This window comes from Aspergillus affinis (assembly GCF_023601865.1).
Source record: "Aspergillus affinis strain CMG 70 chromosome Unknown NODE_30_length_300691_cov_86_450199, whole genome shotgun sequence".
Lineage (NCBI taxonomy): Eukaryota > Fungi > Ascomycota > Eurotiomycetes > Eurotiales > Aspergillaceae > Aspergillus > Aspergillus affinis.
The window spans coordinates 260,231-280,702 of NW_026515811.1; the positions used below are offsets into that span (position 1 = coordinate 260,231).

The window sequence follows — 20,472 nt, forward strand, 5'->3', positions numbered from 1 at the left end:
TTCTGACGGAAAATGGAATGTGCTTGTCTTCTGACTGGACGGAGAGATATGCCTCCCTCCCTCTCGTCCGATTTCGAGCACCTAAAGTTAGTGCAGGATCTAAATATATCCGATGCCCACGTGGTGCGGATCATCATGACTACTTCCAGATGGCCCCCATTTCGTGGTCATGCCAAGGGAGGGGGAGAGGAAGGGGAGGAGAAGAAGAGAAGAGGAGCTAACTCCAGAATGAAGCGTTCATGAGTTCACAGTTCACAGTTCAAACACATTCCGCCCCGAGCCATTCCGAGTCTAAGAGATCGTCTCGTCGATCCGGTCGTTTCAGGTCTTCATGGGGTTAGATCAGGGTCCATTCGGGCTATTTTTATCCTATTCTATCCTCAGTTCTACTGGCCTTGGACTGTTAATACTCCGTACTGGAACGGAAGATTGAGAATTCATGCTGCATCATGAAGATCATAATTATAATCATATCGAACACGAAGAGATTCTGACGCCAAAGTAGGGTATATACTGAATTAGCTAAATATTTGAAAATGACATTTTAAATCCTGGTATCAATCAATTCCCATGCGCTCATTGGTGTCGTTTCCTTTCCTTTAATCACACCCCCGAGATCATCGCGGTATCATAACGAGTATTCAAGAGATGCGAGACAAATTCACAGAAATAAATAATTTCCAATCCCGGAAATCAGACAGAAAAAACAAGAAAAAAAAAAAAAAAAAAAAAACCATCACACGGATTGCCACTCAGGCCCCATGTCAGATAGAATAGCCCCCATCCTCTCTATTCGCCGTAGAAGTTAATGCAAGTCAAGCTCAGACCCAATCAAAATGTCCTTTCGGTCAGATGGTATAAATAGACATATGGAAGAAAAGAAAAGGAACAACAGAAAGAAATAAAATGCGCTAAAAATAAACATCACCTGCGCTATTGTTTACGTGCAGATGCTTCCGTTCCAAACGGGCTCGGGCCCGCTGAATCCTCCGACCAGTGGATGGGGCTCCTCGTAAAGCTCGAGGTTCAGTCCCAGCGACGTATCCACTCCCCCGCACACCACATCGTCGATGTACGGCGGTGGGAAGGCGGGCGAATGCTGAAGTGAACCGTTATTGTGGCTATAATCCGAGAGATCCTCGCGAGGATCCGAAAGTAGCCGAGGTGACGGTGGATAGAGATTCTGGGTGCCCGGTGCTGTGACGTACGCCCCCATCACATCAAATGGGGAACTGGCAATCGTAACTGCCGGAGGTGACTGCAAAGGCGGAGTGTAGGGCGCGTAGGTGGCGGAAGTAGAGGACGGAGAGGAAGAAGAGGCAAGACGGTAATCTTGGATGCTGTGGTACGGACTCGGGGGTGCCGGCGAGTAATGGTCGATCGAAGTCCGCGGTGACCACTGGAGACGGCTCTTGTACTTGGAAACAATATGTCGCGGCAACTCCATCAGAGCGGAGGCAACCTGCAAGTCGGGGTTGAACGGATCCGCCGCGCTTCGTGTGACGATAATCCGGTAGATCTCCTCAATCGGTGCGACAGACAGCGGGCCTAGATACGCCCCTCCCAGGTCGGGGAACAGGCTGTCCAACGTCACGCCAATACCAAAGAACTGAGCTATTATGGCAAGAGCTCCCAAATCCGCACTTCCGCCACGGAGCATGGCCGGGGGCAACCAAAACAGCCACCGACGCAGCGGCTGCACACGCTCAAAAGCCTGTTCGGGGGTTTGCGACAAGAGATCTCGCTGGAAGTGGCGTACAAACTCGAGGAGCTCTCCGATCCGGCGATAGTGTTCGGGGTTGTGAGCGACGCGTTTCTGTACGTTTTGAAGTGCCAAGATAGTGTTGTCGAGGCTGGCCAAGTCCTCATCTTGGAACTGATAGCCAGTCATGACTGGGGTATTTGTACATCCTAGATAACGTTGGTTTTCTAGGAACATGGCCAACTCCGATTCCTGTTTCCACATCGGAGGCATCGAATTCAGAACCGTCGTAAGGCCCTGCTGCAGAGAAGCCCAACTTTGCCTAAAAAAGTCGTCAGTCTCGCCTCTTTCAGATTTACCCTCATAGTGATACCTACCATTCGGAAGCCTGCCAAGAGAGAAGAATAGACGCAGCCAAAATCGCCTCGCAGTTTGTCCTCGAAAAGGCGCCGATCGCCTTGTGCAGGCCCTGAATTGCAACACCGCGGTGGTGATAGGCCAGTTGTTTGGTTTCTTTATTTCGAGTGATCCAGGCGAGGTGGGAAGCCGACAGTGTCAGAATCGAACTCATAACGAAATCGTGGGAGAGCGCGATGGAGAGAAATCTGCTCGACTATTTAGTACGTCTAAGAGCCACCCAAGTTCAAGGTATCCGGTTGCCTTACGATGGCATCTTCTGCGCCCAGATGGTGCAGTTGCTGAAGCCGCGACGATGAAGATCGATCGAAAGTCCGATGATGTGGTGAATCAGGCGGAGGTCGGTTCGCGATAGCCGACTCCAACCGCTGCGTGGGAAGTGTACCAGTTCGGGGAAGGGAGGCACGCCGGTGATGTGCCAGTTTTTGATTTCCACCTCGATTTCGGCGGACATGAGAAGGTCGGGGACTTTGCGCGTGGCGGATGTTTCGTCGTGGACAGTAGCGACATCCATGTAATCGCAGCGGCAGTTGTGTTTGGTGCAGTTTCGGCTGTCCTGGGAATCAGTCTCTGTGCAGCCACAAACCGCAGAGTTGCATCTCCAAGGTTTACCTACCATTGCGGGAAGCTCTCGTCGCATCTGATATGTCGTCTCTTGCACGTTTTGCATCCGAAGCGGGACTTGGTGTGGCTCTTGCGAGGAGGACCACCACCGGGACCGGCCATTATGTCTGATGTGAAAAGGTGGAGGACCGAAGGACGAAGATGAGTATAGAAGAGTGGAGGCTACCTACAGCAGCCAAGGTGTGAGGTGGAGAAAGTAGAGAAGATATCAGATAAGAACACTCGAGCAATATATAGACAGGAGCAACGGGCAGGCTTGACAACAGTCGGAATAATGCCAGGCGTTGTGGGGAGTGGGAGGTAAGGATCAAGAAGATGGAGGGGGACAGTCGAGGAATGGAGGAGGAGTATATAGGCAAGTCAGAAAGCCCCAGCCAATGCAGAATCCAAAAATAACCTCGAGCCGCAGCCCCAAGGTGGAGAAAGACGAGCCAGGAGATGAAGAACGGATGCACGTGGAGAATACGAGAAAACGGTAAGGGACTGGAGTAAAGTAGGTCGGGGGATAAATTTTAGTTCGAGGGTCGACAGGAGCAATCAGGCAGGAACCGGAGGAGGTGGACGAGTATAAGAGGGTGCAGGACCAGCAGTCCGGTAAGAATGCATGCAGCCACTGGCGCGTTTTTCCTCTCAGCTGAAGGATGGATTTTTTGGGGGGGAAATTACAACCAGAAATATTCCCAGGAAAAAGAAACAATGGGCGGGAGGCAATAAAAATAAATCAAATAGAATGACGATATCAGATCATCCAAGTTAGGGGAACAAGTAGAACAATGGTCCTAAAACCCGGGCCCAAAAATAAAAAAGAGAAGAAAAAAAAAAAAAAAAAAAGGAAAAGAAAAGAAATTAAAAATAAGAAAGTGAAATGAAGGAAAATCGACTAGGATCAAATAAAATACTAGTCGTCAATCTCTGGGGCAATATGTTCGAGCGCCACGAGACAAGCCGGTCAGACCCTGATCGACTAGAGACAATGTACTGTACGGAGTACAAGATCTGAATCTATGGCCGAGGGGAGGAGAGGAAAAAGAAAAGGATACAGGTCAGAGAAGTCGACAAGAGACTAGAGAAGCCCTAGCATGGGATGCACGGTGGGGAAGGGGACCGCAAGCACAGGGAAAAGAGAGAGCAGATGAGGACGAGAGAGGGAGAAAGAGAGAGGGAGGAGAACCATAACAAGAGTGTTAATTAACAGTGGACTAGAGCGAGAGAGAACGGAGGATCTTGAATAGTTGAGCCTCTTTTCACCCGTGTGGTGTACTGTGGAAGACGATTATTTTATTTTATTTTATTTCGAACTTGAATTAATCGTTTTCTTTATTCCTCATATTTATTTGACAGCTTAGCGCAAGACCCTAGATGGAAGTACTTCTCCAATAACCCAAGGGGGAAAGGTCTGGGTCTGGTCCGGTCTGGCATGACCCCCCGTACCCCCCATCGACTCAGCTGGACCGGGGTCATCCCAGACCCTCAGAAGAATGCTGGGCCACATGGCAGCACCACCACCACCCATCCCTCACCCTTTTCGTCCCCTGCACGACCTTCCTACTGGCCACCCAAGGATGCTTGGACCGTGGACTTGCAAAAAGCGGAGTCTAATTTGACGGGGAGCGCAGACTGCCAGACCCAAGGGACCAGGCCATCTTTTTTTATTTTATCTTTTATTTCATTTTCATTTCCTCTTGGCCCTGGACTGGGGAAGGGGATTAATCCTAAAATTCAATTTGATTCCCCCATTCATTCCTTATTATTCCTTCCTTCATCGCAAAGAATCCCATCGCCGGGAAAGATGATCAATCCACACCGACGGTGTGGGAACCCCACCAGAATCCGTCTCATCCCATATTTATTTTTATTTAATTTTTTATTTCTTTTCTGGGCAAGGTTTGAGGAGACCGTCTAAGCCTCGCTCTCTACCAGAGATGCTGGAACTTTCGCAGATCTCGGCTTTTCCTTTTATTCGATGCTCTGGTGATTGCATTCTCACCTAGCTTGACATGTCGCTGATTAGTGATGACTGCCGTTACTCACCGGATCATCCATGTCATCCATCGTCTCGCAGAGGGCGCAGCTGTCACGACTAAACCCGTCTCCCCACTATCACCGACCCTCGGGGACCATCATAATGTTATTCCATGTTCCTCTCAGCCCTCCAAACCATATCCATTAACTCCGAAATTCCAAAAGGTCACGTTCCCCGCCAAGTCGGTGGTGGCAGCGGAATCCTTAACCATAGCTCTGCTTAGCTTGAGTTTGACCCAAAAAGACGGACGACTGTCGTTGACTGACGGGCGACGGGGACGAGCCGAGAACCTGCCTGTTGGGGATAAGGCTGGGTGGGGAAATGTGAGCAGATTTGCTCCAAGAAACCAAGCCAACGGCGGGATTCAGTCCTATGGTTCCTGAATGCCGCTAGGGAGTTACGATTTGCAATGACACACAGTGGACAGTGGACAGCCCGGGTCGGTGCTGTTTCTCCGTTCGGCACTATCTGTGGTCCCTCACGGAGTTCGCCGTGTATGGCGGATGTACGTAGTATGTATGTACCCCAGTAGCCCTGCATGGCTCTCTGCATGGGCGATTTTACTGTAGAGGAGTCTCTCATGGGCGTACTTGCTATTCCACGTCAACTGCAACTATCTTCGCTCATGATATCTCCTAATTATCCCGAGTAAGCCTTGTTTTCTAGCCAATATCAGAAGGATTTTAGATCCAATCCACTATGGTTCTTCGACCCGGTCCCGGTCCCACGGAGGTCGGAGGTCCGTCAATCCATCTCCCCCATGACTAATTTGCGGCCATTAACTAACCAACACTAACCAAGTACTGTTCCAAACCTGCAGGTTTACTTCCTAAAACGGATACTAGTGGCCGGGGGAAGGCAATCCATGAAATCAACCGATCTTCCCTTTTCCCGCTCACGGTGATCGTCTAACTAACCCCTAAAGTAAGGTCCAGTCCATCCTTCGCCCCGTCCCTGTCCTAGAGGAGGGGCCCGCTATCTGGCTAGCAGTCTAGCACCCAGTCTAGTCTTCTTTAGTGAGATTCACAGGGAAGCAATTAGCAAAGAAAAAAGAAGAGGGGAGAGCATATCGCCCTATGACCGGTTGGAGTTATATTGAACGAGGATCGATGAAACTTGCGCCCATGCACGACTTATCTCGGAGCAGGGTTCCTACGGGGTTTCTTGGCGGAACTATCGTCTCGCTACTGTACGATCTAGGGGGATTCACTACATATTTAGAAAGTCGACATGGATATGGACAAGGGGAAAGAGAGAGAGAGGCGAGCATAGGTGATATTCTTGCATGGATTGCGTCTGTACATTCTCAGTCCCTCTCTCCCTCTACGGAGTAGTGAGTTCCAGTCCCCCCTTGCTTGGACCACCTCGCGGGTTTGCCGTTTCTCTCGCGTGGCCTTTCGCACTCAGCCACTCAGCCCATTGCTTTTCTTTCCTTTTCTCCCCCCTTCAGACTCCGTAGAAAGTCCGTACGGTCATACCCCGAGTAAACGCGATAAAGCTTCCACCAAGGCAAGGTTGCCTTGCAAGGCAGACTTCCCACTCCGTGAGGGGTGGACAAAAAAAAAAAAAAAAAAAAGAAAGAAAGAAAAAAAGGAACGAAGAGAAAACGCCAAATCTCCCATCCACCAACCCAATCTCACGTCCTGTATCTAATCAACTCAATCCTCTGTCCGTCGGTCCGATGGACTTGAAAATCCACCGGAATTTGTTATGAAACTGCACTAAGGGGGGCCACCTCATGGTCATGTAACAACCTTATTGATGTGCTGGGATGGACCCTGTTTTTCTTGTCCTTCCCTACTCTGTACGGGTACTGTGTATTCAGTACATGCTTCGTTGATTGAAGCCAGTCTCTCTCTCTTTCTCTTTCTCTTCTGGTGTCCTCTTTTTGGGTCGGTCGGGCGGGAAAGGAAATCTTGCTAGCCCTTGGCTATGTCAATTTGTTTTCTTTTCGCTCGTGCGCCGTTTTTACCCGACGAGACTAAAGTAGGAAGGTAGGTACGGAGTAGGTAGATGCAGACGGACTGGGATTTTCTTGTCTTATGGTCAAGTAAACTACGGAGTAAATCTGTAGCTAGAGAAACTAGATCCAGGAGGGATCAGTAGCCTTGTTTGATCCTTCAGCTTTACATTTTCGTGCCCTTTGATTATTATTTTTTTTTTCTCCGACCCATTCAACCCCCATTTAGAATGGATAGGACAAGGAAGAAAAACACCCCAGACAGGACTAACCAAGTTAAAGCATGGAATGTGCTACTAAGGTACACTACTACAGTAACTAACTGACTGTCCTTCATACTACGTCCAGAACAGAATAGTATTCTACTCCTGACGTACCTTATCTTAGCCCGATGATGGCCTTAAACCGAAAGCGGACAAAACAAGCGAGTCCTCGATCCCCGGTCTAACCCTCAATACTCATATTCTTGTCTTGTCGTTAACCTGACTTAAGCGATAGACGGGCATCAGTTTGCTAGGTATCTATTCCTCATTGAGTTACTTCTTTATCCATCCTCCCGGAAAAGGGAAAACGAGATTAAAGAGAGGCAAATAATGCACTAACTTATCCCTGTACCCTGTTCGCCATGTCTCATCGGTAGTCTTCAAAATAGAATTCCGGGGCTTGCTTGTGTAACGCGGCTGGGCGAAGTACCGTACGTCACATACAATAAACATTACCGCCATGCGGGGGAAGGCGACAAAGAAGACCTGTCTAGGTAGGTAGCCTGACTTTTGCGCCCCTAAGGCAAGACATGACGGTGCCCAAAGTGATTGCAATTACCTAGAAGAGGGGAGTGTCAAAAGAAACTGATTACTCTCCAGTTTTAGTTGGGGTTGGCTACACACACACACACACACACACACACACGTATAACTACATGATTGATTAAAGAGCATGCAGTCATGGAGTATCTAGTTAGGTACTTGGTTATTTAGATTTAGATTGAGATTGAGATATACCAAGCAAGGTTTCTTAGGAGGAGGCTGGAAAAGTGTAAACTCGCTAGTCTTCAAATGAGAAGAAGCAATCGATAGATACGGGTTGACAGATACATACATAGCCTCGGGATTCTCTACCTGTGTCCATACACTACGGAGGATCTTAGGATCGAATCAAACAAACACCGAGCGAGGATGACAGAGACGTTGAATCACGTTGATCCTGTTATCCCCGAAGATTCTTGGCTTTTTATTTGTATTCTATTTTATATTTATCTTCTTTCTCTCGTCCTCCTTTTTGAGGAATTGGTTGCGGCTGAGGGAAGTCGTCCACGGTGGGGCGACACCTCTCAAGCCCTACAGAAAGTCAGACAGACACAAGAGTGTTTGAATTAGAATTAGAACTGACAAGGCCTGGCACCGCCAGATTGGAATCGTCAACAATCGACCGCCTCCTTTTTCACCCATTTATTTATTTGTTTTATTTACTGATTGCCGAGGTTGGTTTTCAGCCAGCCAGACAGGGGTATTGGGTAGGGAAAACAGGAAGAGAGAAAATAGGCTGCATGATGTGAAACCACCGCTAGAAAAAAAAAAAAAAATCGAAGCCAGATTGAGGGAATGGACAGGATTATGGAAGACTCTTGCTTGGGTCGGGAGGATGATTGTCCCGGCCGGGGAGTGTCAACCCTCGAGAATCGACCAAACAGGGAATTGAAGACGGCGGTGGCACAAGTTTCAGCCGGCGTTACACATTTCCAGTCGGCTGGATAAAACTGACCATCCTTATCGGCGACGTCCCCCATCGTCATGTCAGACTTCGCTAATTTTGATCGAATGGAGGAAGTGTTGCGTCGGTGTTGTATTTTTTTGGGGGAGTTTCAGCAGGAAAGGGTGCTGGGGATGGTTCGGTCGGTAACAGGTAGAGTGTAGCACTACTACCTACGGCGCTACGCAGTATGTAGGGTAGCAGACGATCTAAGGTATGTACATACTTTAATCCAAAGTACCAACGGTGATCATAATTAAGGGGGAAAAGGGGGTGGAAGGAGGGGACGAGAGCATCGGCCCTAGCAGGGATGACAGGCCATGATGATGACCGCCATGTGAGGTGGATTGCACTAAGGGAAAGTAAAAGAATAAAATATACAGATAAAAAAAAAAAAAAGAGTAAAAAATAGGGAACCGCCACTCCACCACGTCTTGCCCCGCCACGCATTGATTGGACTACCGAGACGATCAGAACTTTTGACGAATACCCGGTTGCCGCTTTAGGTAAGTGTACAACCACCTAGAAGAGTAATCAACCCACTCGCCGTCCCCAGCGTCCCAAAATCCTGTCTACATTCTCCAAGGGGCTAATCAAGACAGTGTCAGAGGTTCAGATTCAGAACTAGCTACTATTTATCGTTATCTATCCGGGGCTACGGGTCGGATCCATGGTCGCAGGAAGCCTGTCAAATTCATCAAAACAAATACTGCATGGACATGGCCAGCCCCTCGGTGAGAAAGATACAGAGGACAATGAAGGGGAGACAAGATCAGATTGTGTAATGTCCGTGGCTCTCTGTCTCTGTCTTTGTGTCCGTGTCTGTGTCTGTGTGTCGGCGTGTCTGAACCTGCCTGCATGGCCTCATGGCCTGATGGCCTGGAGTCTGACAGCAGCTTCCACTTGCCAGGCCCCCCTTCAACCTGCATCAGCACGGCGAGAAATCTGCATGCGTTGTTGCACAAAAGCCTCATGCCACGTTTTCTGGGGAGCGCATCATCATCCCAAGCTGGGATTAGAGAAACGGATTAATTAATTTAGACCCTCCGAAAAAATCGGCGAGAAGGATTGAGCAACGCACCCCTGCGCTGCCTAATTCCTTAGTCTCCTCCTATGTCAGTATGATCATGAAGGCTGCCATGTGACGAAAGGAAGGCTAGGGAGCCTAGTTAGTTACCCTCCGTAGCTCGAGGGTCGGGCGGTCTTTAGAGGCTTGGCTGGTATCATGATGATCATATCCAATATCGCCGAAACTTAGCACGCACCGAAGTGTTTGCCTGCCCAGGCATTTGTTGTTCTTCGTTGCCAACGAGATCTGACTGACAGACTGACAGACTGACAGCACTGTGTAGATGACCAGATGCAAAGAGTCTGGACCGGACGATATCATTTTCTTTTCTTTGATGAAACCAATAAAGTCAGAAACAGCTTTCTACGGCCTGGGAGCTGAAGCCGACAGGCCAAATAAAGTGTATGGCAACCATGGGTGGCAGCGATGCCTTAGGCTGTCAGCCTTTTTTTTATTCTTTTTCTTTGTGTCAATTTTATTTTATTTTATTTCTGAGCAACCCAGAGGCTAGTCTGACCTAGACTGACCCCGGTGGCTAACCCCATCCAGTAGCAGCGGAGATACCCGACGGCACCCAATCATTCGGGGCCGGCCACTCTCCGCATTCGATAGCGGCCAATCTGCACGATCACAACGCCCCCAGGCCAATTGGAAGACAGCCTGACTATCCCTGCACGGTTCCCCTTCGCTAAGAGCCTTCTCGCGAGATGGCCCTGAATCCGGTTAGCGCTGGTCGCCCGTCCGGATGGGGTCACCGCTTGTCCTTTTTCTGGGATTGCACTGCTTTCAGTTTCCTGTTCGTACCAACCTTAATTGGTTCCCTCGATAGCCCTCCAGGGCTGTTGGAATAGATTAATTCAACCCCCCTTTCCAGACGGTCAGATCTTGCTCTCACACAAGACCATCAATCCCTGTCGGTTTCAAAACCATGTGGGCGGAGGATGAATCGCCTTGTCAAACCACCCCCTGGAAGAAAGCAGAAGAAGAAGCATGCCAAACAAATCCGCCATCCTCCATCATCAAGGCATGTCAGAACCCAATCAACCTTGATGATGGAGCTATAGTTAGTGGGTTTGCGGTGACTCACAAGTCACAACCTGCTCAATTTAGCCCTCCTGCGTTCCCTGTCCACTTTCTTTGCCTTGAACTGCCACCACTAAAACCAATGGCGGCTTCCGCTAGGACATTTCTCGGCCTGGATGGATTAGAAAATTTTCATCCCGGCCGGTCCTTTTAGCGTAACGATTAAGCTATCGGTGTGTGGAAGTGGAACTAGAATGTACTCCGGAGACAGTTGATGCACGCGGTCTGCCCGCCTTGACTTCGTTGCTGACTGTCTGACGTGCGGTGCGTACGGTGTAAGGGAAGATGACTCTTTCGGTCTGGGATGGATTCCCTCTAGATGGGTGAAGCACTAGTCGCGTAGGTAGCTTACCTGAGGGAACCCGGAAAGGTGTGCAATACTACCGTTCGGTACTAGTTAGTGTTCATGTTATTCGTTGCAGACCCTATCAGGACCTCAGTGGTAGTTACCACTTTGGTCCATATGAGGTAAGCTACATGGAAGATGCTGACTACTTCTGGTCTGCGTCATGGTTTCTCTTACCTGTAGGATATGACCGCCGGTATTTTTGTTGTCTTTCTACACCGTACGGAGTAGGTAGCTTCCAGTGTCTCTATCCTGGTTGTATTCCTTGTTACTTTCTCGCTCCCCCCCCCTCCCCATCTAGACTTGCCCCCGGCAAATCTATTTCAATCGCGGCGCGGCCGATCCCAATAACCAAAAACCAGGTAAACTTTGGACAGCATCAACTCTACAAAAATAGAGACGGCGATCTATGCCTGATCACTGGTCAGTGGTAGGACGGTAGACTAGGTTTCTCCATTGTCTCCGCCGAAAGCACAGTCTGGCGGTGGCAGGCCGCAGTCCACACCTTACCTTTTTTAAACTTTACCAGACCGCATTAATTGCCTTTTTCTCACTCGCTCGTTTCTGCGATTTTCCTCGGGTCCTACGGAGTCGGAGTCGGGCGCGGATCTTACCGTTCTAAACCTATTTCCCACTAGTTCGTACCAGCCATTACCGCGATCAGTTCCCCTCCCTTTTGTGCCATGGGACGAGGATGTCTGAGCTGGCTGAAATCTGAAGTCTGGGGTCTGGACAGTAATATCCCCCGTACGGACTACGGAGTCGATGAATGATTTCCACAGTCTACGTGCATAGTATAACAATGAAAACTGAAAAGAAATGAAAACTGTAAAAAAGATGGAGAATGTCAATCAATCAATCATCAGTTAATCCCGGGTCCCTACCCCTCGGAGCCTCAGTAGTTTCCGGTCTCCACTTCCGCCAAGTCACGCTTTACTCAATACTTCCCGATTGACGATGTCTTTGACTTCTGGCCCCCGGTGCACGTCCTTCGGACGCGTTTCTGGCTCCTGTCTCCGATCGGTGGGGAGGGTTTGATTGGATACTTTCTTCCTTTTCTTGTTTTTTTTTTTTTTTTGTTCCTCAGGTGACTTGCTTGATGCTTGGGTTTAGTGTGTTCTGCTCTATTCTACTGAGTACAGTACAGTATGTGCCAGCTGTTTGCCTAGGGAGTGTTCAGTGCTCTGGAGTGCGTCGTGCATGGAATATACAATGTAGCAATGTATTCCCTAAGCACATTCAACAACGAGTATTCGAATCTGACGTATCTCGCTCTCGCCATCAGCTTCACATAGAGAGTAATCGACCCTCGCGCAATCTTATCTTCCGAGACAAGAGTCGACGCAAGACTCGAGACCGTAATCTAGATCTACGGAATCAACTCGGCAAATGCACGGAGTACAGTGCTACGGAGTACGTTAAGTTGAGCACAAGGCTACATTAGTCTGTCATGCTAGTCTTGTTCAGGGGAGAGGAGGTCCGTTTAGGAAATTAGGCTACTAGCACGGAGGTGATTCGATTTTTGACCGAGTCATCCTTCGTGTCTTGGCTGGGTTCTTGGTTTCTGATAGCATAAATACTCCTATGTGTATTTAATATTGATGGTTGTGCATAGTATTGTTCTCGAAGGATGAAGATTCATGGCCTGTGGAGTTTGAGGTGGAGCGAATGAGTAGTTAGTCGGGGCGATTGATTGATTGATTGATTAATCTACTGTGTAGTCTCGGGGAGCGTGTGCGTGTCTAGGCTATTCAAGACTTGCTGGCCTAGAGAGGACAGGTCTGAGTAGTTAGCTAGCTATCTAGTCTGAGATACTGAAATTGACAGTTCATCAATGGCTTCTCCTCAACACCTCCCCGAGTCTCTGTTTCGGGGACCTCAGAGTAAAGTCAGATTACCAGATTACCAGATTACCAGATTGCCAGACTCGGTGAACGAACGAGTCGTCCCAACAAGAATTGAATGTGTTCGGGTGCGAGAAATCACTTGGGTTTTATTGGGTCTCGTCTCTATATAAGACATGTTAGTCTAGCTAGCTGATCATCTCGAATCCGAGTGAGACTTGATTGATACGTACTTGACAGCAATCTATCGTCTTATGAATCAATAAATGAGAGGTGAGGCCCGATGGGGACCTGAAGTTTTGTTGGCTTTTTGTCTCGGGGATTGCTGGGGTCTGGGGTTTCTTTTGCTTTCTTGCTGTGTCTCTGGTGATCCTCGGTCTTGGGGGATACTTTGAGTTGGCTGGGAGGAGCTATCGAGTCTTCCGTTTGGAAAGATCCCCAATAGTGGAGAGCTGGACAGCTGGACAGCCAAAATGGATGAAAGGTGTGATTTTTTTTGAGGTCTGTCTCGGTGGGATCTACTCATTATTGCGTGATGGAGTGGGCTTGGTCTTCGGTATTTGGAGATCTAGATGGCTGGCTATATTTAGAGATACAGCCCCTAGGTTCTTTGGGCAGTAAGATGCCATACTTGTCCTTTTACTATGCTTTCGTCGTCATCGATGTATGTGAGACTCTTTACCTTTAGTAGATCAATAATGAGTGATTACATTTGCCTATTTGGGAGCATGAGCGAAGGATATTTCACTAGTTTTGTATACGCAATCTAGAACTGCCGACTTCGTGCCCTTCTCTTCTTTATAAATGGCTCGAGATGTTTCAAAGTTCCAGTCTCCATCATGGAATTAATCTCAAAGCGCGCTACGTGGTAAGTATATTGAAGATTGGAGGATATAACAGTACATAGTCATTAGGCCTCTCGTATGGGAGCTGAGCTGGGCAAGATGGACACGAAGCAACCAGCCCCGGTCTAGAGACTCTGGTAACCTCTGTCATAGTCTGAGGCACGAGGCTATATATTATGTCTTGTATTTAGAATTCTCTATATATTGGGTTCACTAGCGACTATATAGTTTGGAGAAACATCAGTAGACTATGGGCACGTGATATTCTTGAGTTCAAATTCTTACCCCCGGTACTTCGTACCAACATGGAGAACGAACGGCCCGGCCCGGCTATGATCTTCGAGGATACGAACGAGGTGGTATGGGGAAGTGGATTGACGAGAGAGTGAAGTATTACAGTCGGCACAGAGTGATGATGGTCATAAAATTGAATTCACAGAGTAAGAATAAAAAAAAATAAACAGGCATAAAATGACATAAACCACAGGCAACTTAAAATAACGCAATGGTTACACCGACAAAATCCACCGTCCGGTCCGTGGATGGTGTGTGGATGAGAATGGACGATGATGATGCGTCGATGATTCCCACCCAACGGAGGGCTTCCAAATATTAGACAAAACGGATTGCCACATGCACAAAGTGCTCCCTTGGCCTAGGGGTTATGGCGTGGCTCTTATGGTGTACTTCCTACTGCAGGATTCCCCATGAATTGTGACTAGCCGAAGTCGTGGGTTCGATTCCCACAGGGAGCAACCCATTTTTTGCTTCCCTTCCTTTTTTGTTTACCTTTTTTACTTTGTTTTTTTGTCTTCCTTTCCCCCTCCTCTCTCTACAATATCAAATCATCTATAAAAGCAATAAATATGCCTGTTGCCTTTCCCCTCTCTTCCCGCTATGTCTCGTCATACTTATCTACTACTAGATAGATAGAGTTAGTTGCTGGTTCATCATCCATTATGTGCCACTCTCGCTCACTCTCCATCCAACCCAGCAAAAGCAGCCATCAGCTAACCATATCAGGATTTTTGTATATGACATGACGACAGACAGATCAAAAGAGAAAATACACCGGAGACAGAAACATCGAATCAACCTAACCAAACGCAGTCAGCAAGCACCCACCACCGGAAAAGGAAGTCAACAAGGCTGAATGAAATCATCGTTAGTAGTGAGTTGGTTACTCTATTTACACTTTTCAATCAGATTCGGTCCTCCCTGGCCTGATTGACCTAACTAACCTAACTAACCCCCTTTATTTTTGACTCGACTGCTAAGTGCTGACTGACTGGGGGGGTATTATTACGTACGGACGGACGGACGGACGGATAACTACTAATAAACTAACTAGCCTAGGTAGTTTAGCTAGTTAGGGAGTTAGTTAGCTAGGTAGGCTAGTCCTTCTCAACCGCTTCTTTTTCTTCTAGAGAGTAAGCAGAAAGCCCGGTAAGTAAGCTGTCTGTCTGTCTACTGTATCTCTGCTAGTTAGTTAGTAGTTAGTACGGAGTAGTGCTAGTTAGTTAGTTAGCTAGGCCAAGAAAGAAACACACGCATACTACTGCAGTCTACGGTATACTACCTCCCTAGTTACATGCCAACTAACTGCTTCAAACCCTGTAAACATCAGATCACTTGTTTCATCTTTTTTTAGGCTGCTTTCGTGAAGAGTCCCATCTGTTTTGTTTTGTTTCCTTGTCTCCTTCCTTCCTAGTCCTAGCTAGATGGGAGTCCTAGATGAGTGGCATTTTGCGAATTCGATCGAATTCGGTTTGACTGGGATTTTTGTTAGTTAGATGAAGGAATGTCGCGATTATTTCCGGTTTGGTCAAGGGGTAGATGATAAGAGAAAGATGAGGTACTTACTTACTGTATGTACTTACTTTGTTTAGTTTGGAAATTTAGGTAGTTATATTCGTACTTTGATTAAACGATCAACTGCTCGCTGGCTCGCTCTATGATTGAACATGTCCGAGATTGACACGTAGAGAGATTAACTAGCTGATTCAACTGTTACAGACTCCAACTAGAATTAAAAATAGAATAGAATGGATGAATCGATGGATTACTTATTAGCCACGAGGTGTCAGGTAGGTAGCCACCTGCCTACCTGCCTGCCGGCCTGCATGCAAATATCCCAGACGGATGGATGGGGCCAGTCTGTATGTTTGTTCGTCAAGCTTTCCGTCCCCTCTCCCCCTTTTCTTCTTTCTTTAGCTGAATTCGTGTATGCATGTAGTAAGTTGGTTGGCAGGTAGGTAGGTGGTGGTGGTGGTAGTATGCATAAGAAAGGGGGATTCGGGGGCTGGCTGGCTGGCTAACTGGCTACAGCTGTGTTTTTTGTTCGTGTTTGTTGATTAGCTGGATAGCTGGATAGCTGTCTGTCTATACTAAACAGCAGTAGGTATACAGTAGAATGAAAGAGGAACATCCCCAAAAGATAAAAAAGAAATAGAAGAAAATAAGGAAGCTTGCATGATCACTTCCTCTCTCAACACGATAATAATCTATCTAAACTAACTATATGATTTTAACTACTTAAGTCTATCTACCAAATGGTACAAGATGCATACTCGTTCCATCATAAAATAATAAAAGAAAAGAAAAGAAAGACAGAAAAAAAAACAAACAAACAGACAATCCATTATGCATCGTTATGCATCGCTTCATTTGTCCCTTCTCTTTGTACCTGTACTTGGACCCATTTCCTCCTCTTGTGTGTGGATGATATGGAAGGAATCAAGTCCCTCCTGGGATGCGGGTGCTGTCTTCCTACATTCCATTCCACATCGTACCAAACCAGGTAAAAACAATCACCGGGACCTGCGAACCCGCGGACCTTCGCTCTATGCAATCAATCGTGCCAGAAGGAAATCAAATCCGCATCAACAGAATGAATTTCAGGAAGAAGAAAGAAAACACGCCATGATGAAAAACAAATAAAATCAAGAGATTCGTTAAGTGGTCACTTCATTTTCCATCCAATAGAGTTAAAAAAAGATGGCCAAGATGGGTAAAAGGGGGTGAAAGGTAGGTTTGATGTTTGAATATGAGATACGGATACGGATATTGGGTGAAGTGAAAGGGAAAGAATAAAAAAAGAAAAACAATTTTTAATGCGCCTTTCGCCATGGATTTTGTCATCACAAACCACTTAACAAATGCCGGATATAGATCTAAACCTGGTATACAGAACGGAGTTTCTGAGCAACGTTGGGCGGGAGTTGCGAGAGGAAAGAATCGAAGTTGGGTATCATGTTTCTGTAGCCTTGCAGCACCTAGTCCACAGTTAGCACGAGTCTTGCATGCAGAGGGCGATATAAACTTACCTGCTGGAATGAGCTCTGAATGTCACGGTAGTCCTCGGTGTTGAGCGACTTGCTCGGGAACGAGGCAATGGCCTGGAAATAATCACCCAAGCTGGATTCCATCGCCTGGGGGTTCTTCATGACCACCTGGTTGAAACCCAAAAAGGCCGAGGCTTTCTCCCGGGTGAAATCGATCTTGCCCATCGACTTCAGGAACACGCTGGCGTACTCGCCCAGGCGCGGAGCCAGCTGATCGGAGCAGCACATGCCCAGGCGGCCCAAAGCCATCGCGGCGTTCTCATTGACCGAGTCGATGATCTCTTCGTTGTTGAGAATAACGACCAACCCCTGGTAGAGCTTATCCAGGTACGGGGATAGCGAGGCCTTCTCGTTGACCGAGTTGACTGCGATCTCTCCGCACGACCAGCATGCATTGTTCAGCACGCTGAACCCGGTGTACCGCTCGTCGTCCCGGATCAGGTCCAAGTCAAGCTGCTTGATCAGGGTGGGCAGGATGCTGGGAATGAAGGATTCGAGTTGAGGGTAGATGTTGATGGCACAGTCGCCCAAGAGAGCGTACGACGACTGGCGGACTTCGTAGTTCGGGTCCTCCATACAGAAGCAGAGCAGATCGAAGAAGCGGGGTTGCGAGTTAGCCACCAGCTCGCCGCTCTTCTGGGGGTCGATGGCCTGGATAATTGCGCTCAGCAGGTCCAGACTGGTGACCAGGAAATCCTTGTCGGGCTCGTCGATGCCCTGGTTGTTGACGGAGGCGACGTATTCCTGCAGGTTCTCGAAGATGATCTTGGTGCACCGCTGGAAAAGCGGGGGCGCAAAGGGGGCGAACGCGTCGCCGTACGCCGCGGCGATGTACCCCAGACACTCGAGCAGGGGGAACAGCTCGCGGGACTGGTCGGAAACCTTGTTGTAGCGGTCGATCAGTGAGGGCATGAGAATGTCCACCAGGTTGGGCTTCGCCAGTTCGCCCATCACGCACTCGGCCAGGGTCTGGACGCAGTCGTACAGAATGTACATGTTGCGGTCCTTGTACTTGCCGAAGCACTGCACGAACTGGCGCAGAATGGGCTCGCAGTAGGGCACCAGGTTGGCGTCGGATTTCTCCTCGAGACTGGCGAACGCGGAGGCTGCCGCCTCCTGAACCTTCTTGTTGTTGTCCAGCATGCGACGCAGGATGCCCTCCATCATCGGCTCGAAGAAGTTGGCACGCTCCGTGGGGCTGCCCAGATGCGAGGCCCACTCGGAGTACCGACCCAAGCACCAGCAAGTGATCTGTCGGACCACCGGTTGCTGGTCGTTGAGGAGCGAGATGAGATAGGGGACGAGTTCGGGCAGGTGGGGGGTGACGGCATCCATGCACCCGTCGGCGACGGCGCCCAAAGTGAGGACGGCGGCCTCGCGCTGGGGCCACTGCTCGTGGCGCAGGGTTTCCATCAGATAGGGCAGGATGATCTCGAAGATCGGATGGTGGTAGACGTTGGAGAAGACGTCCAGCGCGGCCGCGGAGCACTTGCGCAACGTCCATTCGTCCTCCGGATCGTCGCCGAATTCGGAATCCTCGATTTCCCCCTCGCTGAGGTCGTCGTCGTCATCGTTCTCGACGGGCGCATCGCCGTTGGCCTGTCCGTCGGGCTTCGACGAGTCCAGGCGCGACCCCTTGGATTTGGCAAATTGTGGCCGCAGGTCCTCGGCGCGGTCCTCCACCTCGGCATCGTCTCCTTCCCCGGCCAAGCGAATGGCGTCGTCCTCGTCGTAGACCATACTCTGAAGCAGTACGGGGACGATCTTGGACATGTGTGGGGCCAACGATTGCTGCAGCTTGATCTGCTCTCCCGCCACGAGCCAGAACTCGGCGGCGTCGAGGGCGAGCTCAGGATCTTCCCGGTTGCTTTGTTGCAGGATGATGTAGTTGACCAGGCCTTCCATGTGCGGCACGAGCTTCTCGGGGGCGAAATCCACGAGTTGGGCGAAGGTCAGGCAGACGGTGCGGCGGACATCGGTATTCGAATCGTTGGACAGTTGGAACAGCTGCGACAGGAACAGGTCCATCGAGGCCACCAAGGCCTGGGGGCGGTGGGGGAGGAAGATGTGGATGGTTTTGAGGGCCGTGGCGCGCACGTTGGCGCTCTGGTTCGAGGTGAACTCCAGCAGCTTGGGAATGATCACATCGAGCGGACACTGGCCCTGATAGTCGCGCTCGAGGACCTTCCGGTTGTCCTCGCAGACCTTGGCGAGGGCCGACATGGCGGCCTCCTGCGCCAGGGGCGGGGTGTCCCTCGACGAGTTGTCCACGAGGCCCAGGAGCTCGTGGAGGACTTCGGGCCACGCCAGCAGACCCGCTTGCTGGACCAGCTCTGTGATGATGCTTCCGGCCGAGTTCCGCACCTGGAAGTTCTCGTCGCGGAGACCGGCCAGGGTGGCCGACCGAATGTACGACAGACACGGTTGGGCGACGGTGTTGTAGGCCACGCGGATCTTCGTCTTCAGGTTCATGGCGGCGGCGAAACGAACCATGTTCCAGGTCTCATCGTCGAAACCCACCACGGAGGGGGCCTGCGGCGTGCTGAACAGATAGGTGATGTAGTTGACATAGTCGGGCGAGGAGGTTGCTTGTACTAGCATCTGTCGGTGGGAGGGAGCAGTTAGAATCTGGATGCGGTCCTCTTGACTAGGAGATTATAGGAAACCCGGTCCGACAGTTCGTTGCCCGATGTCCAGGGTAGGAGGGAGGACAGAGAGGGTCGAGAGGATCAGAAGCAGAGGAGCAACTCGGGCGAGCGGAGGGGGGACAACGCACCTGTTCGGCCTCTTTTTGAGCATTGCGATTGTAGGGGTTTAAGGAGTCACGAAGACAGCAGGCCAGCTGCCTCAATGGCTCATCTTGAGGGTGCCAGTCCATGGTGTAGGCGCAAAGACAGGAGAAGGGCGAACAACGGCGGACGGGTTGGTGCGAAGAGGAAAAGCGCCGAGGGGGGGCGAGAGTGTGTGGATTTGCCTCGCTCAAGAAACCCCGCCGTTTCTTTCTTTTCCTTGGGCCTTGGGTCGGTCCTTGGGTCTGTCCGTCGGTCTTCCTCTGTCGGGGTGCTGGGAAGAGTTCACCCACCACGAAATATGATCAGAGAAAATCAAACGTAGGAGCTCTTTTCAAACCAAAGAGAACAGAAATGGAAGAACCGAAGAAAAGAATGGAAGAACCAAGGTGGCTGACAGGCAAAGAAAAGGAAAGGAAAACGAGTGTTCTAGGGTCGCCGTTCCGTACGGTATTCCTCAATACGAACAGGAAGAGCAGAAGAGAAAGAAGGAGACAAACCCAACAGGAACTCTGAATAAGGAGATAGAAAAAGGCCGTTTCAATAGAGTCTCTCCTCCTAACTTCCATCTCGTTCATGCATCCCATCCCGTCTTCTCCCTGGACCCTTTCTGGTGCATCTCTGCAGTCCCTGAGGGTAATACCAATCAATACCAAATACCAATACCCCCGGCCACT

General features: G+C 49.4%; 2 protein-coding genes across 2 annotated transcripts; both read right to left on the bottom strand.

The window, feature by feature from the left end:
• Positions 1–940: 940 nt before the first annotated feature.
• Positions 941–2,789, bottom strand: KD926_006117 (putative C6 transcription factor RosA-like; the record flags this gene model as incomplete). Its single annotated transcript, XM_053099094.1, has 4 exons — positions 941–2,024; positions 2,080–2,307; positions 2,368–2,675; positions 2,736–2,789. The coding sequence occupies 4 exons, from the start codon at positions 2,787–2,789 to the stop codon at positions 941–943; spliced, it is 1,674 nt and encodes a 557-aa protein (XP_052957178.1).
• A 14,046-nt stretch (positions 2,790–16,835) lies between these two features.
• On the bottom strand, positions 16,836–19,884 carry KD926_006118 (putative importin beta-2 subunit; the record flags this gene model as incomplete). Its single annotated transcript, XM_053099095.1, has 3 exons — positions 16,836–16,937; positions 16,989–19,607; positions 19,783–19,884. 3 exons carry the CDS (start codon positions 19,882–19,884, stop codon positions 16,836–16,838), a joined length of 2,823 nt encoding a protein of 940 aa, XP_052957179.1.
• Between the last annotated feature and the right edge of the window lie 588 nt (positions 19,885–20,472).